General features: G+C 36.7%; 1 protein-coding gene across 5 annotated transcripts in view; it reads left to right on the forward strand.

Annotated features, from left to right (window-relative positions):
• The first annotated feature begins 307 nt into the window (after positions 1-307).
• VRK2 (VRK serine/threonine kinase 2) overlaps positions 308-18519 on the forward strand; it is a 95748-nt gene continuing 77536 nt past the window's right edge. For 2 of the 5 annotated variants that reach the window (XR_012498975.1, XM_074341170.1), the window contains exons 1-2: positions 308-696; positions 2178-2318. Coding sequence is in view for 4 of the 5 variants with exons in the window: in XM_074341170.1 (XP_074197271.1) it covers positions 2183-2318 (136 nt within the window). In the remaining variant the exon portion in view is untranslated. The remainder of the gene's footprint in view (positions 697-2177; positions 2319-18519) is intronic. The other 3 variants (XM_074341167.1, XM_074341169.1, XM_074341166.1) reach the window with 3 other exon arrangements.

Raw genomic sequence — 18519 nt, forward strand, 5'->3', positions numbered from 1 at the left:
AGATCATGGTACCAGAGACCTGGAATTTCTTCTACGCAAATGCACCCGAGACTGATCTGATGGCTCATCCTCCAGGCTCCGGCGGGCCAGGGTGGATGGTAAAAAACACAGCTCCCATTCCAGATGTAGACCCGCCGCTGCCTCTTCTCGGCGTCCGCGAGCGCAGACAGCGTGCTGGGAGGAGAGCGCCGACTGCGGCCTGTGCGAGGCTCCGCGGGCCCCGAGGCCGGCGTCTCCGCCCTCAGCGAGCGGGGCCGGGCGTGCCCTGCGCCGCGGGCCCAGGTGCAGACAGTTAGTGTAGCCTCTTCCGAGGGCCGGCTCGGCTCCGGGCCCGCCTCCCCGCGGGATTGGAGGCCCGCCGCCCCGCCCGGCCCAGTGAAGGCCCGGGAGGCAGCGCGCGCGGCCTGGCGGCCGGGACGCCGAGGGTCTGGTCAGCCTTCTCTCGCTCCCGAGCCCCGGGCGTCGCGGCGGGCCTCCGCACTTCCTCGCCCGGCTCTCCGCCTGCCCGGCCCTCGCGGCGCCCCAAGCCCGGGGAGGAGCTGCCGTCGGAGACAGACGCCCGGGCCTCCGGGCAGCGCCCCAGCCCCCCGCCGGCGGGGTCCAGTCTTCCGCGGTTGGGTCTGACTTTTTCCTAACTCGGAGCGAGAGCCCGGCGCCCCTTTGCCTCGCGTTCTCCCGAAGCGCCGGGCGGAGGAGGTAGGCGGGGGAGGGGGTCGGGTTTCTCTCCGCCGGTCTGGGGAGAGTTTGAGGCGGGAAGTGAGTCCCAGACGCCGGCCGGCTTCGCGGTGTTTCGGGCCGGCCTGGCGGGGGTCCCGGGACGCCGAGGGGGGACGGGCGGGCGGTCGGCTGCGCGGTCCCCGCCCCTGCCTCCGCCCTCACGGTCCGTCGCCGCGGCCACTCCAAGCCCGGGCGTGGCTCGTTCAGGCCTCTGGGTACCAGTTTGTTCCCGGAAACTCGAGCGGTTTTCATCGTAGCTCTGGGAAGGAACCCCGGAGCGGCAGGGCAGAGACGCTCAAGTCGGGCTGGCGCTTCCTCCTGTGAACTTAAACTCGGTACCCGTGCCCAGGATGTGCGTTTTATAGTTAGAGTCGCCTTTCAGGGCTCAAGTTCTGATAATGCTATGGACTTGACCCCAAACTGAGTTTATCTTTATACTGATTTAGAATTTAGACTCCACTGCAAAGTTGAAGACTTAAGGTTTTAAATCAGCAAATATGTGTTGGATACCAGTTTATATGAAGTATTGGTCAAGGTACTGGTCGATATATATAAAGTAGCGGTCAAAACTTCCTATTTTAGGCGTCGTTCATCTAAATTCCTGGCCTCCCTTGTGTTCTCATTAGGAGGAGGACAGGTGAATACTGTTAAAGATTTCAGCTGTGTTCCTTTGCTCTATCACGGGTGGTGCTAAGTAAAAACAGGGCGTTGGATTAAAGTTAAGTGAAGGAGGGAAAACCTGATAAAGGAACCGAAACCTTCTCATTCAGAAATGGATAGCTTACACAATGAACACTAACTTTCATTTCAAAAGTACTCATCAGTTTTTAAAATGGGATAGGCTATAGAGAAACAGAAAGAAGCTGAAAGAGTAATGTGCCAGCCCTGAAACTGCCCAGTGCTCTGATGAGTTACACATCTGTGAAAATCCTGGGCTCATTTACGAAGTACTTACTGAGTACCTACTCTATGTCAGCTGCTGACCTTGGTAATGATGTATATTGCTATCATCCATGTCTTTCCAATCCAAAGCTGTATTTTTTCTAGTGACGGAAGACCTCACTTTGACACTTAGCATTCTCAATGAAAGTATTTTCATATACATGAAATTTATTTTCTCTTTGTAATTGGGAATTGTTAACTCATTTCTTAAGGTGTATTCTGCACTGTTAATAGGTATTTTGACCCCCTAATTGAATTTTGCAATGTTAAGTGAGGTTCAATAGGATCATTGTTTTGTTTTTTGACATCAGTGACTCTTAGATTTCAATATTGTATTGTCGGTGACTCTCCAGTTTGAATGTAGTGTGTGAGTTTTCCCAAACCCAGTTGACTTTAGAATTCTAATATCTGGAAACCCGGGAAAGTGCCCCACAGAAGACATTTTGAGAAATGTGTTTTAGCTGGAATTTTCTTTCTTGTTTTGTTCCTAATCACCATCTCATCCCTTATGCCCGCAGAAGTGATGCCACCAAGAAAAAATGAGAAATACAAGCTTCCTGTTCCACTTCCAGAAGGCCAGGTTCTAGATGATACTGAAGGAAAACAGTGGATACTGGGCAAGATGATTGGCTCTGGAGGATTTGGTTTGATATATTTAGGTAAAGTATAACTATAAATTACCAAATAGTCTCATATATGTGTCTGTGATTACTTAATAATTTAAAAATTAAAACTTTGAAATAAAATAGAATTCATAAATGTATGTTATTAAGTACTATGAAGATAGTTAAGTAGAATATCCAGGTTCAAGACATGACTGACCTCAGTCCCTGTTGTTCAGGTCTTTCTTAAGGACTCTTAGAAGTGTTCTCAGAGCATAATTAGTTTTCAGCCAGGCAGAATGTTAATGTTCTTTCTAGAGAGTGTATTTTCCTGGAAACACTGCTTTTTACAGCTCAGGGGACACAATTGTATGAATATAAACACTTTCCATTTGTGAATCTTAATCATTAATGTTTAAGTAGTACAGGGTTCTGGTCATTTCTTGACTAGGCGCCACTAGAGAATTTAGTCTTGAATACTTCAATGCATTTATTGCATGGAGTGAATTCACTTCTCTCCTATACATTTAGAGTGGTACTAGTTATGTATCATCCTTGGGATAATTAAGAAAATAGACAGTCAAATTTGTTTTCTGTGTTCTTTGGTTCAGGGAAGGAACCTGACCTGAGTATACTTTCACAGTACATTTAAAAATTTAAAAATTATCCTACATTTAAAAGGATAATTCAGAGCTACCTTAAAAAATCTGTAGTTTAATGACCAGGGCATATCCATTATAAGACTAGATTTAATAAATAAAATAAGCTAAATATTAGTGATTTTAAAAAAAGTTTCCTCCAGGTTAAGTTCCGCCAAATGTACTGGCTCATTGCATCTGTTAATGTAGCAGTTTAAGAAGTTGGTAAAAGACCTTCACTGGGGGAATCTTGGTTTCCTTATTAAACATTTCAAACTGTAGGGGAGGAAAGACTTTCCTTCTACCCTCCTAAATTTCATAGCTGAGTTTATGAAATAAACTGCCAACAAGCAGATTCACAGGAGAAAAGGTATATAAATTTATTAATTTTTTTAATGTTACTTGCACAGTGATATCACAGGGAGAAAAGTGAATGCTCCAAAACATGGTGAGATTTGGGAGCTTATATACCTTCTTAGCAGGGAAAGGGGAAAGTGGATATAGGCCACTTAAGGGACAGTAAATGATTTTTAGGGAAGATGAACGGGCCTTTGGAAGGATAGATGGGGGATGATAGTTTGTGACAGAGTTTGTCTGGGAGTGGTGTCAACCTCTAACGGCTTCTTCTTCTGCGATGAGTCAGTCTTTCCTGGTTAATGAAATTCCCCTAGAGGGGATTTATAACAATTGAGGTTTTTTTTTTTTTTTTTTTTGGTGGGGGAAGGGCAATCTGTCTTTAGGCAAATAAAGGGATTTCAGAGAAGGCCTGTCCCTGCATTTGCTATTTTTCCAGTGCCTTTAGTTCAAAATAATCCTTATGTCAAAGAGGCATATTTAGGGTGGCATGTTTTGCCACCCTTCTCAAACAAACATGGATCATGAAGGATAAAGCTCCTTTTCTGATACAATTAAGATTGTAGTTTTGAACAAATGGATGAAATTCAGTCAATAAGTGACTTCTTTTTAATCACCTCAGTGTCTAATCTAGTTGGAAAGATAAGACCAACATAAAAACATTTTATGTGTTAAATAAAGAACAACTTCTCTATTTAAAAAGTTTGAAGTGCTGTGACTCTGAGGACTAGTTTGAATGACATAGGCAGCACTTTGAGTAGAAATGTAATGCAAGCCACATGTGTAATTTAAAGTTTTCTAGGAGCTGCATTAAAAAAGATAAAAAGGTGAAATTTAAATAATAAATATTTAGTCCAATATATCTGAAGTATTATAATTCTAACATGTTATCAATATAAAAAAGGGAATATTTCATTTTTTTAGTTTTTAAAATCTGGGATGTATCTAGTGAGATTTCAGGGGCTTAACAGCTACATATAGGCAGTGGCTACCATATTGGATAATGCAGATAAAGACCTTGAGAGTACTTAGAATCCATAGACAGTAGAATTCTTTGTAGAATAAGTGTTGGTTGAGACTCTGAATTAGTGATTTCTCTAATATAGCAAAGAGCTAAGATCTCTAGTATATTGTCTTGACTCAAGGTCAGGGAACTGAGGTTGAATAAATTATGTCTGATGTGGCTGAGCTACAGCTTTGGATCCCACAGCTTATTAGTTATACTTTAGTTTTCTGATGTTTGACCTATTTGAGTAATTTCAAAGATTATAATGATCTTATTGCTTTTCTCTTTTCAAATGTAAATAGTATATGTGTTAATATGTATTTAAATTTAAGTGCATGTTTAAATACATGTCTATACACATATACATATATGTATATATACGTATATGTGTGCACATACCTACTACTTGTGTGGTTCCTTTTGTGAAAAAGGAATTTATTTGCTTAGGTGTGTGATTTATTTGTGCCTATTCAAATACAGAAAAATCTCCTTTCAGTCTAAGTACTACACATATTTTTTTACTTATTTCTTCTCATTACCAAAATAATATTTATTTTACAATTTTCAACATTTCATATATTATGCAGTCCCCCTACTATCTGAATTTTAGCAAGTGTACACCATTGAGGAAGGACTTTAAAAAAATGTTCAGCTATTTTGAGGAAAAGTCTCCATGCTTCAGAATATATGATAAAGCTGTGTGTTCCAAATGTTGTCATTGTTCCACCAAAAGTGGCATTCATAAATCATAAAATCAGCTCTCTAGTGAGATGCCATCAGCAATAACTTCATTAAACTTGGTTTTTACTTATTATTTTCAAAGCTAAGCAAATCTGTATGAAATTATATCACGTTTTTACATTTTACCATAGTTCTCATCACTTCCTGTATGTAAATGAAGTAGATAAAGTCAAGTTTCCTTAATACCTTTATGTCCAGCCCTTTTAAGCATGATTTTTTCCAAATATGCTCACTCTTTCAGCAGACACTTGAGCATTTGCTACTTAAGGCTAGGAAGAAACCAGCCGCTGTGTGGAACTCATTGTGCGTGTACAGCTGTCTTCTAGCTCTGAGACCTATGGCCAGGGCCTTTCAGTAATCAGCGAAATATAAAGGGGAAGTAGCAGAGATGTTTTGTATTTACTCTTGACCTGGAGAAATAATGTGCCTGTGGCATTAATAGGAATATTTAGGAGAGGGAAAAAAAAAGGCTGAATACAAAATAAAGTTCTTTCTTTGATTATGAAAAGAGCGGGAAGAAAAGGATGAAAGGAAACTGGTTTAGGGAGTGGAAAAAGTTGCTGTCGTATTAGTATCAAATGAGTGAAAAACTTTCTAAAACTCCAGGAAATGAGAGAGAACTAAGAGTTTGAGTTCTGTGTGCTAGGTATAACATAGGACCAAGCAAACTAGGGGAGAAATGCATAAATAAAAGCATGGGTTTTGGTATTAGGCAAATCTGAGTTGAATTCTTACCTAAACCATTTACAAATGGAGTGACTTTCACCTGGTCATGAGTTGCTTCTATTGGTGTAATTGGGACAATTGTGAGGATTAAATGAGATAATGTTTTTAAAGAACTTGAAACTTGGTAAGCATTTCAGTGTAATTTATTTATTTAGAGCTTACCATCCTCAGTGTTAGCTGAGTTCAGTGTCTCGTGCTGCAGGAGATTAGGATGGTAACAAAGACATTTATTGGAGGGTTTTTCTGTTTGTCTTGCCGTGGACTGTGATGGATTTAGCTAATGTGGTAAAACTAAGAACAAAGAGAATGTCAGTGGAAGACTATGACATTTTACTTACCAACCTATATTTGTATTTCCCACTAAAATTTGCAATAGTGGCCATGATGACATAGTGAAAACTTCTCACTTAAGCAGTATGTATCTTATCTACTACAGACATAAAAGATACCGTGTTTCAGAAATTACTCAAAAATCTAGAAAAACAGAATTATAGGTAATAAACTTCAGCAAAATTCCTTTGAAGGCTTATTATATGAGTACAAATAGAAATGATTTATCTGTGGAAGTTTTAGTTTTTTGAAGTTGGGCATAGCTATGATCATTTAGCATCTTTGAAATATCAAGCACAGACTAGATGTTCCACAGTTATTTGCCTGAGAAATTGAGGCTGAAGTTGGGATTCTTAACACACACAAGCCAGGTTGCTTTATTCTCTTCCATAATTATGGATGTTACCCTTAATCCCAGTTTGAAATCTTAGAGATATACTCTTAGTCACAGGAAAAACAGACAAATTAACTATTATGATGTCATCTAAAAGCATCCATATATGCTTTTTTTTTTTAACATTTTTTATTGATTTATAATCATTTTACAATGTTGTGTCAAATTCCAGTGTTCACAATTTTTCAGTCATTGATGGACATATACACACTCATTGTCACATTTTTTTCTCTGTGAGTTATCATAACATTTTGTGTATATTTCCCTGTGATATACAGTGTAATCTTGTTTATCTATTCTACAATTTTGAAATCCCAGTCTGTCCCTTCCCACCCTCCACCCCCCTGGTAACCACAAGTCTGTATTCTCTGTCTGTGAGTCTATTTCTGTCCTGTATTTACGCTTTGTTTTTGTTTGTTTGTTTTTGTTTTTGTTTTTTAGATTCCACATATGAGCGATCTCATATGGTATTTTTCTTTCTCTTTCTGGCTTACTTCACTTAGAATGACATTCTCCAGGAGCATCCGTGTTGCTGCAAATGGCATTATGTTGTCGGTTTTTATGGCTGAGTAGTATTCCATTGCATAAATATACCACATCTTCTTTATCCAGTCACCTGTTGATGGACATTTAGGCTGTTTCCATGTTTTGGCTATTGTAAATAGTGCTGCTATGAACATTGGGGTGCAGGTGTCATCCTGAAGTAGATTTCCTTCTGGATACAAGCCCAGGAGTGGGATTCCTGGGTCATATGGTAAGTCTCTTCCTAGTCTTTTGAGGAATCTCCACACTGTTTTCCATAGTGGCTGCACCAAACTGCATTCCCACCAGCAGTGTAGAAGGGTTCCCCTTTCTCCACAGCCTCTCCAGCATGTGTCATTTGTGGATTTTTGAATGACGGCCATTCTGACTGGTGTGAGGTGATACCTCATTGTAGTTTTGATTTGCATTTCTCTGATAATTAGTGATATTGAGCATTTTTTCATGTGCTTTTTGATCATTTGTATGTCTTCCTTGGAGAATTGCTTGTTTAGGTCTTCTGCCCATTTTTGGATTGGGTTGTTTATTTTTTTCTTATTGAGTCGTATGAGCTGCTTGTATATTCTGGAGATCAAGCCTTTGTTGGTTTCACTTGCAAAAATTTTCTCCTATTCCGTAGGTTTTCTTCTTGTTTTACTTCTGGTTTTCTTTGCTGTGCTAAGCATATATGCTTTATTGACAATAAATCAATAACATTATCTTCTAAAGAATAATATGTTGTTTAAGTAAAATGAACTCTGGTGAAGCCTTAAGATCAATCATTTATCCATGGATAAATGTTTAGACTTCATCCAAGCTACTGCCATGCATTTTTTGGATCATGTTCTCAGATTAGCTCAGTTTTGCTCTTTAGAAACTGAAGAACTATGTATGTGTGTGTATATGTATATATACATATATATACAGAAAAATGTATGTAATTTTTTTTTTTGGCAAGGTCCAGAGGAAGAGGATAGAATAACTAGGAGTTTTAGAAATCATCAAAGTTTAGCTCACTTATTTTATCAATGAAGGAACAGACTTCTGTTTATGAAGAAATAGAAAAGATTATTTAAACATTTGAAATTTTTACTTATTTTACTTTCTGTGCAGCTGTACTGGATTAATACTTTAAGGTACGCAGAATAATGTTCAGAAGAGCCTAAGGATAATGCTAGCAACAAAGTGGAGTTATTTGAACATTTATTGCTTTATTACCTATTGCTGTGTTAAATGTTGTTTTGACAATGTTTTACAGAGAAGGCTTTGAGATAAGCAGTTGCTCTTATCTGACAAAATACAACATTATGGTGCCACCACACTTGTTACTAGGAAAGTTTGCAGATAATACTGTGGGGGTGAAAAGAAGAAGGGAATAAATATGAAGTAAGAATAACTTGTGCTAGAAACTGTAGCATATAGGATAAGTTAGTTCTCAGTTGAAGATGTTAAAGAGATAGTAGGTGATATAAACTCAACAGAGGAAGGGATCACTTGGGATTTTTGTGAATTTGATACACTTGTACCTTTCACAAGAATTAAAAGCCCCTAGAAGTTGTATTTTAATTTTGTATGTGCTGTACATAGGTTATTAATTTTGAATTTTTAAAGAGAGAGCAGTGTTTATTTACTTATCAGTTAAGAAATCTAAGTATCTACAAAAGTTTGAATTATTTATATAAAAAAGAAGAGTTATTCTAAGGCTGACTTAGCCTTTGCTTGTCTTTTTCATTTTTTTAAGTGTCTGATCTTCTTTTCAACATATATTATAGATCTTCATTTTCAACATTTTTACTGTCAAACTCTCATGCCTTAAGGGAAGATTTACAAATGGCTCTGTTCTTCAATGATTTATATGTTGTGTCTCTTCTATTGCACCTGTTACTATCTTGTAACTGTTTACGGTGGTCAAGGTTTTTAAATTTGAAACCTATCGCTATAGGGAAATTTCATCTTCATGAAATAAGCTCACCTCTACTGCCACACAGTAAAAGAATTCTCAGCTTTGAGAGCTTCTGGCTTCCTTATGAAATATGGATAGACTTTTGCTTCTGAAGTGTCTTTTTTTTTCTTTAGATATGGAAGAAGGGGAATAAATAGGAGGAGGTATGGTCCTCCTTTTAAGGAACAGGACTATTTATCTTTGTGAAATAAATGAAATGAAAATTAAGAAACTCTAAAGCTCTAAGTGGGAGAATTCACTAGAAATTAGCTATTTGGATGATGAAAATTTGTCCACCATCCACAATTAACAATGATTCAAAAGTTTGTGGATCTTATGCTGCTTTGGTACTTGGTTTTGCCGTTCGTGCTTCTTCGGAACATTTGTCCTTTGTAACTCCATTACATGAACAGAGTACACTATATAGTATTCTATGTGAAAGTGTATTATAGGAGAAAAGACACAAAACTCAGCAATTATTTGAAGAAAATTGCTGAAGATTTCCATTGTTTGTTTTAAAAGGATGTACTTCAGTAAGTCAGGTAGACTTCTCTTAAGCTTCTCCAATCAAGTAATATTTGGAGAAAAAGATTCTGTAGAAAGACATCCATTGAAGGCCAGAAACATCTACAGATGCAATGTGATCCCAGGCAATGAAGCATGTGGCCCTTCATTGGCATTATATGATAACAGGAGGATCTTCTGGCAGAAAAGCTGACTTTTGCTGCGTTCTGCATGCTGCCCCTCCAAACCCATCTTTGATTGGCACCTATGCCCTATTGAAACTGGCATCACACCTTCTGAATGGGCACTGTGCCAGGCTAGCAGATGGGTATGGGCAAAAGCATGCCAGAAACCCAGTATGTGCATCAAGTTTAAGTATCAGGGGCCCAAACTCCCATCCAGGGATATAAAAATTGCAGTCTGTTGAGAGCTTTTTGTGCTTTAAGGTTAAAGGACATGCCATTTCTACTCCAGCTTAGAGGCTGATTAATTTTGAAAGTCAAACAGGAGCTCCTGTGGCTGTGTCAGGCAAAATTCTATCTTTGGTGAATGAGAATTACTACTTCATGTAGGGAAGAGAAAGTATTGTAATGAAGTTTCCAGTGAGAGTTACTCTCCTGCAAGTGCCTCTAGCACTCAAGCAGCATGCATTCAGTGGAGATGAATATTTCTATTCTCCAGCAGAGCCAGGTGCACTCAAAGCCAGATCTTCAACCTGCTGCAGTAAAGAACCCTAAATTTAGAAAGGGCAGGCAAAGTTTGGAAGAACTCCTTGGTGGCAGCACTCACCATGAGCTGATGAGGCTCTACAAAAGTGGATAAAGGGGATGAAGGAAAAACTCCAAACCAAAAACCTTCCAAATACTTCAGCCTAAAACAGAAAGATCTTTAACAAACCAAAGGAAAAGTTTAGTCCTTTCTCGTCACTGCAGAAATTCTTCTGAATTTTATATCAATAAAAAGTTAGTTTACCAAAATGTTAGAACCAACTTAATGCATAAGTAACAAAGCTTCCTATTCTAACATTTATTTCATTGCATGTCTATCATGTATATAAACTTCACTTCTTGAATAATGGATTTTGCATAAAATTGAGTTCTAAATATCATATTCCTTATGATCGTCTCACACCAACTACAGCACTGGCCAAAAAAGAAAAAAACAGAGGGCATCATTCCTCGTGATCACTTTAATCATATCCCCTAAATGCTCTTAAATTTACAGGAATGCCTGTAAGACCAGCTGTGGCCAAGAGAAGCTTTTCGTAATCGCCTTATAGCCATTGCTTTTTCTTTTCCACTGTGTAAACTTTATCTATGGAGCAGATTCCATGAGACCATTGTGAATACTTCAACGTATTCAAAACATATAACTGCCACAAATTAAACTACTAAAACTAAAGCTGGTGCGTTGTAACTGCCAAGTAAAACTGGCACGTCCCTCTGTCAGACTGCGGGAGAGTATGCCATGCAGTCCTCAGAAAACACAATTCATCCAGAAGCACTCTTGTCACTTGCTCTGATATTAAACCAGAGAAAGTGACATTAATTAAAGAAGTGACATGAGCCAACAAAGGCAATGAAATTCTAAGCTTTGGCTCATGTGCAGACCTTACTCCAACTTGCTCTGCTTAGGTACTGTGGCCATTTCTGAAGAGCGGTGTGGCTACATCCACCCCTTCCTCCTCATCTCTCCACTCTGAAACATCATTTTCAAGCAACTAAAATTTCATATGTAGGTTTGGACTAGCCATTTGGTACGCTAGTGGTTGTTGCAAGGTTTCCGAAAATAGTCGTGTGATGTCATGTGATGCATTTACTGCACTTGGTAACTGCAAGACATGGACAACTAGAGGCTGAGGAGTGTGGGTCTTACTGAAAGGCAGGCGACAGCCAGATGGAGCCGAGTACCTAGATTTGGGAGGCTGGGAGCTAGGGTAGTCTCTTGCTAGGATCTCTGGTGGAAACATGGTGGCTGGTGGGCCTTATGAAAATTTGGACATGCTAATGAGGCAAGCGGGGAGTATCCACAACTTTGCTCACGCTCTCCTTGTTCCTGCCCATGGTGTGCTCTCAGCAAGCGCTTACCTTGTTGTGCACGATCGGTGTTTGTATCCTACTCACCCCCTACCAACACTAGATTATAAACTCCTTGTAGGCCTTGCATGTGATAGCTTTAAAAAAAAAATAATTGGTTAAATTAACTCAGAAACTAGTCTATTAGGGAAAAATAATTTTCCTAGCAACTAGGTTACTGAGATGAAATTTTGTGCCCCATATAATATAACATGTGGTATGTGTGTAAGGTGCTGTCCTTTTAGACTTAGAGACATTATGTTGTATATTTGGGGGAGTTTGGGAGTGGGGAGAAGTATCTGTTCATTCTCTTTTCAAGTACATTTTTAAATACAGGAAGCCCTGAACTTAATCCACAGATGACCAGAATTCATGGGAAAAGTCTACTTTGCTAATACATAGTGCAGGGAGGGTTAAAAAATGGACATTATATTAAGACTAACCAGTTTTGTATTTAGAATAAAACAATTCTACTGAGTAGCACTTCATTTAAGTAGGCTTAACAGCAAGTATAAACTTCTGTGGAGGAAATAGATGGGGTTTAACGTTAAATGGATTGGCTTGTAGGCATGTAACATGCCTAGGAAATCTACTTTTCAAAGACTTGTAAACACAACTTTAACAGAAAATAAATTATTGGAATTTCTTTTAATCCAAGTGAATGAAAGTCTTGATTTAGAGTTTTATACTTAGTCTGAAGCTTTTGTTATGGTTTCTAGGCATGAGTATTTTATATTTGAGATCAGGAATTTTCTATCTGTGTAATTAGTCGTGAAGTTTAATGTACATTTTTCATATCGGGCAGAAACAATGGCTTCAAAGAGACAGCAGCACTGCAAAGGAGCAAGAAAAGAAGGCCAAAGTTGACACACACAGAGGCAAAACAGTGTAGGAAAAATCAACACGTTTTGCAAAATCAATCATGGAAAATGTGTCAGTGTTCAGGAGACTGTCTTTAATTTGCAATCCAAGTGAAAAAGAGTATTTAAATATGAGAGGCAGTATTATTGAGCCCAGCATGCCTGCTACCACTTGTTTGACTAGCTCAGAATAGAACACTGAGAGGCAAGGGCTCAAAGTTAAATGAACATTTATACATTTTAAAATCAAATGAAAGATTCAGAGTATATTCATGAATTAAATTTTTTTCCAGAACCCTAAATTTAATCAGCTGGAATTACTTTTAAAGTGTCATTCTATTTAACTTTTGGGAATGATGAATTTGCCTTTTAATAGGGATGCTGTATTTTATCATGAAGATGAAACAAACTGTCTTTTGTTAATTATTCCCCAGAGACACTGGCCATTTTTCTCTCCTATGCTTAGTTTGGAGAAAAGGCAGCTTCCCGCAAATTTATATCAAGCAAGAGCAATCAGAAGCTACAACATGTGTGAAAGAGGCTCATGGAGGGCATAGCTTCCATTGTAGGTGTTCTGAGTGCCACCTAATGAAATTCTTAGAGGTAGTATTCCCAAAGGCTCACTGTGGAGGCCATGAACATGGGACATAGAAAAGCAAAAAGGAATGAAAGGGAGCATCTCTGGTAAAGGGTAAGTGTCTATCTGGGGCACACTGCTAGGGACAGTTCTTGAAATGGTTTTCAGGAAATCATCATCAACTACTACTAAAATCTTTCCCTTAGTGTGTGCCAAGCTTCGTGTTAAATGCGTTATATGCATTATTTCATTTAAACCTAGGCCTAGGGGTGTTAAGTAATTTGCCTCCATGCCGCAGTTTTAATAATCTTCTCCACCTACATTTCAACTCAGGTCTCATTTGCTCTCCTGATTGATGTCCTTTGTCAAAGAACACTTTGAATTTATTGCTTGCCAGAGAAAATAGTGGCAAATGACATGCTAATGACACGCTCATTTCTAAAATAACAGTGAAATGTCTAATTGATGGTATTGGCAGCTAATTTAAGAAATATGTTAGTGATGATGCTGGTAGTGGTGTCATTTTCATTTAAATTGACAACTCGAGGTGTGGAGCATCCATGATATGTTTTTAATGTTAAGTTCACAAAATCTGTGAAAGAACATCTGATATTTATAGTAAATCTAATGTTAAGAACTGGAAAAAATACATTAAAAATGTACTATACCTAGATTAAACAATATTTTTATGGGAAAAAAGTGAGAATAGTCAGTAGTGCATACAAACTGTTGAGAAAGATTTGGTAGATTTTTCTGCTTTTTAATAAAATGAATAAATCTGTCTCATCTATACGGATTTTATGCATTTGTTTTGAGGCTAATAACCAACAGGAGGATTAAAAGAAGCCTCTTTAAATCCCTATGATACAATTTTGATGAACATCATATAAAAATAAATATTTTTACAAGTATTGAATTATTTTTGACCATGTCTTTTTCTCATTGGATAATAATTTAAAGATGCACTATTAAGAAAACTAGATCTTTTAAGAATAAAACAAAAATAAATACTTGGGTTAGTAGAATCTTGATAAAGAATATGTTTCCTTAGAGAATTTGTTCAGATACCAAACTATTTTATTTATAATAGAGATACAGTTTTTGAAAAAATTATTCAGGTTTATCAACATTTTATTACATAATAGTCATTATTATGTACCCATAGATGATTTTATGAAAAATAATAACATTTCATATAAAGGTAATTCTTTAGGTATTTTTGTTGGAGAAGAGATTTGTCTGACATTGCGTGCTAGTTTTTATGCTATGATACTTTTTTCTTTGGAGTATATACATAGCAAGGAAAAGAGTGAATAAAATATAATAATATATTAGAATACCTGTTTTTGAGCACTTAACGGTGATACAAAGTTATTAATTGCAATTTCTGGAGAATGTGAAGAAAAGCTATTATACTATACTTGATCTTGCTTCTATTCAAAGATCATATGTTACAATTCTAACATAGATCTCCAGTGTCAAATGTGAGTATTACAGTTGACAATTGAGTATTAGTTATGTAAACCTTCTATGGTACAAAGTGTTAGGAGGGTGGTAGAAGAAAAAGTAATAACACCAACTCAAAAATCCCCACACAATAAAACATTTCAAGAAAAGTGAAAAGAAAGCAAAACAAAATTGCATATATAGTAAACATTTATTCCTGTGTGATGAAAAGGAGAAGAAAACAATTGTAAGTCTTCTGTAATATCAGAGTTTCTACTCCAGCAGAAAACTTTTGAACAAGTACACATGTTCTGAAATTAACTAGTTTAATGTAAATTGAATGCATTATGAATCAAAACTACAATGAGGTTATCACTTCACACCAGTCAGAATGGCTCTTAGAGAGTCTACACATAAATGTTGGAGAGGATGTGGAGAAAAGTGAACCCTTCTACATTGTTGGTGGAAATATAAATTGGTGCAGCCACTATGGAGAACATTATGGAGGTATCTTACAGAACTAAAAATAGAGTTACCAGATGACCCAGCAATCCCACTCATGGGTATATATCTGGAGAAAACTCTAATTCGAAAAGTACATGCACTTCAATGTTCATAGCAGCACTATTTACAATAGCCAAGACGTGGAAACAACCTAAGTGTCCATCAAGAGGTGAGTAGATAAAGAAGATGTGGTATATATATGCAATGGACTATCACTCAGCCATAAAAAATAATGAAGTAATGCCATTTGCAGCAATGTGGATGGATGGACCTAGAGATTGTCGTGCTAAGTGAAGTAAGGCAGACAAAGAAAAATACCATATGATATCACTTATATGTGGAATCTAAAAAAAATGATACAAATGAACTTATTTACAAAATAGAAACAGACTCACAGACATAGAAAACAAACTTATGGTTACTAAAGGGGGAAGGAGAGTGAGGGATAGATTAGGAATTTAGGATTAACAGATACACACTACTATATATAAAATAGATAAACAAGCAAAGCGAACTGTATTCAATATCTGTAATAACTCATAATGGAAAAGAATCTGAAAAAGAATATATATATATATAAAATAATTATTATATATAATATATATATAAAACTGAATTACTTTCCTGTAAACCAGAAACTAACACAACATTGTAAATCAACTATACTTCAATTAAAAAAATAAACTGAATGCACTATGGAATCTCTTAAAAATAAGAGGCTTTTATTGTGGGAAGCGTTTTTAATTTCCATCGGACCCTGAAAATCTGTGAGGTCCAGAAGATGAGAGATAGTGAAACATGGATAGAGGCTTTAAGGAAAGAATTGACCCAGCTGAACAAAGAATTAGTTATATTAATAATTAGTAAGCAAAACAAATCTAAATCATGGGAAAATGACATAAAGAGGCCAGCAAGAAGAAAAAATAATGGTTCTATTATCTGTTTATATAGTATATTTTTGGATAATAAGAATATTACATGAAAAGGTAAAAACTTGCAAAATAGACACCATAATGAAAGATGTAAGAAGGATTTATATTATGTTTTTTATTTTTTAGATTCTTAATATGGTAGATGACACTGATTTTTTTTTTTATCAATATCATGAGGGGAGCATATTGGTGTTTATCATTCTTTTTTTTTTTTTTTTTTTCTCCATACTGTTGTTGTCTGGTTCTGGTTTCAGGGTAATGCTGGCTTCATAAAATGAGTTGCAAGGTATTCCCTCTTTTTCTGCTTTCTCGAAGTGATTACGTAGAATTGGTATTTTGTCTTTTCAATATGTTTTGTAGAATTCTACAGTGAAGCCATCTGGGCTTAGAGGTACCTTTTTCAGAAGAGTGTGTGTTTGTTTAGAACTTGATTTCACCTTCTTTAGTAGTTATGGGACGTATCTGGTTATTTGTTTCATCTTAGTTAACTTTCAGTTTGTAGTTTTTAAGGAGTTGCTGCATTCCATTTGAGTTGTCAAATTTATATGTATAGAGTTGTTAATTGTATTAGTTTATTATACTTTTAGTGTTAGCAGGTTCTATAGTTATATTCCTTTTTCATTCTTGATTTTTTTATCCTTTTTTTGTCAGTCTTGACATGGGTTTATCAATTTTATTGATAGTTTCGAGGAAATTTATTGATAGTTTCGAGGAAGTAGCTCTTGGTTTTGTGGATTTACTGAATTTTTCTGTTTTCAATTTCACTGATTTCTGCTTTGGGTTTAGTTTGCTCCTTTTCCTCTAGTTTCCTTAGGTGGAAACTTATTTGAACCTTTCTTCTTGGTAGTTTAAGTATTCAATGCTGAAATTTCTAAGATTTTCTTTGGAAGCCTACACATTTTGTTGTAGTTGTCTTATATAGTACATCTATATTAAAGTGTCTCAAAACATGTTGTAATTTTTACTTTCACTATTAAATACATTTTAACTGAAAAAGAAAAGCATAATACATTACATTTTCCCATATATTTACCATTTTTTCTCTCCTTTTATTCCTGATAGTTCATATTCCCTTGTATGATTTTTTTCTTTTTGGAATATCTTTCTTTAGCAATTCTTATATAGCAGCTCTGCTGGCTGTGGATTCTCTTAGGTTTTTTTTTTTTTTTTTTTTTTTTTTTTTTTTCCGCTTGAGAATGTCTTAATTCAGCTTTAATTCCAGAAGGATATTTTCGCTGGATATTGGATTGATAGTTCTTTTTTTCAGCACTTCAAACATGACTCTTCCCTCTGGTCTTCTTGGTTTCTGTTGAGAAATCCACAGTCATTTGAGTCATGTTCCCTTTTAGTTAATTTATAGTTTTACTCAGGCTCCTTTCAAGATTTTTCTGTGTTTTTAGCCTTCAGCAGTTTATATGTGTCTGGGCATTGAATTCTTTGGGCTTATCCCATTGGGGATTCACTGAACTGTAGGCTTATGTGTATATAAAATTTGGGACCTTCTAGCCATTACTTCATCAAATATTTTTTTTTCAGTACCACACTCTTAGTTCTCTACTTCTAGAACTCCAACATTATGAGTGTTAAATGTCTCATTATTGCCTACAGGATCCTGAGGCTCTGTTCAGTTTTTTCACATTCTCTTGCTGGTTTTCAGGTTAGATACATTTTTATAGATCCATCATCAAGTTCAGTGGCTCTTTCAGATGTCATCTCCATAATCCTGAGCCCAATCATGGATTTTTAAGAAAAAATTTTGTCGTTGTATTTTTCACTTTCAAAAGTGTTATTTGATTTTTTTGTATCTTCTGTGTCTTTGCTGCATTGGTCTATCTGTTTGTTACAAAAGTATTTGTCTTTTCTTGCAGGAGCATTTTTATAATAGTTGGTTTAATGTCTTAATCAGTTTCAAATCTGTATAATTTTGGCACTGGTGTCTTGAATTAGTATGGTGCATTTGTTACAATTTATTATCTGAAGTCTAGTTTACATTAATGTTCACTTATATAGTACAGTTTCATGGGTTTTTACAAATGCATGATGTCATGTATCCACCATTATAGCATCATACAGAGTAGTTTCACTGCCCTGAATTTCCCCTGTGTTCCATCTATTTATCTCTCTGCCCTCTGTCCCTAAACCCCTGGCAACTACTGGTCGTTATACTTTTTCCAGAATGGCATAGAGTTGGCATCATACATTATGTAGCCATTTCAAACTGTCTCCTTTCATTGAGTAACATGCATTTAAGTTTCTTCTATGTCTTTTCATGGCTTAATGTCATATTTATTTTTATTGTTGAATAATGTTTTATTGTGTGATTAGACCATGGATTGCTTATCCACTCACCTGTTGAAGGCATCTGCATTTTTCTAGTTTTTGACAATTATGAATAAAGCTGATATAAACATCCATGTGTAGATTATTGTGTGGACATAGAACCTAGGAGTGTGAATCCTGGGTCACATAGTAAGACTGTATTTAGCTTTTTAAGAAACTGCTAAACTGTCTTCCAAAGTGGCTGTACCATTTTACATTTCCACCAGCAATTAATGAGTTTCTATTGCTCCACATCCTTGTCAGCATTTGGTTTTGTCAGGGTTTTGGATTTTAGCCATTGTAATAAATATGTAATTGTATCTTGTTTTAATTTGCAATTCCCTGATGACATATGATGTTGAGCATCTTTTCATATGCTTATTTGCCATCT

This window comes from Camelus bactrianus, chromosome 15, assembly GCF_048773025.1.
Source record: "Camelus bactrianus isolate YW-2024 breed Bactrian camel chromosome 15, ASM4877302v1, whole genome shotgun sequence".
NCBI classification, from domain to species: domain Eukaryota; kingdom Metazoa; phylum Chordata; class Mammalia; order Artiodactyla; family Camelidae; genus Camelus; species Camelus bactrianus.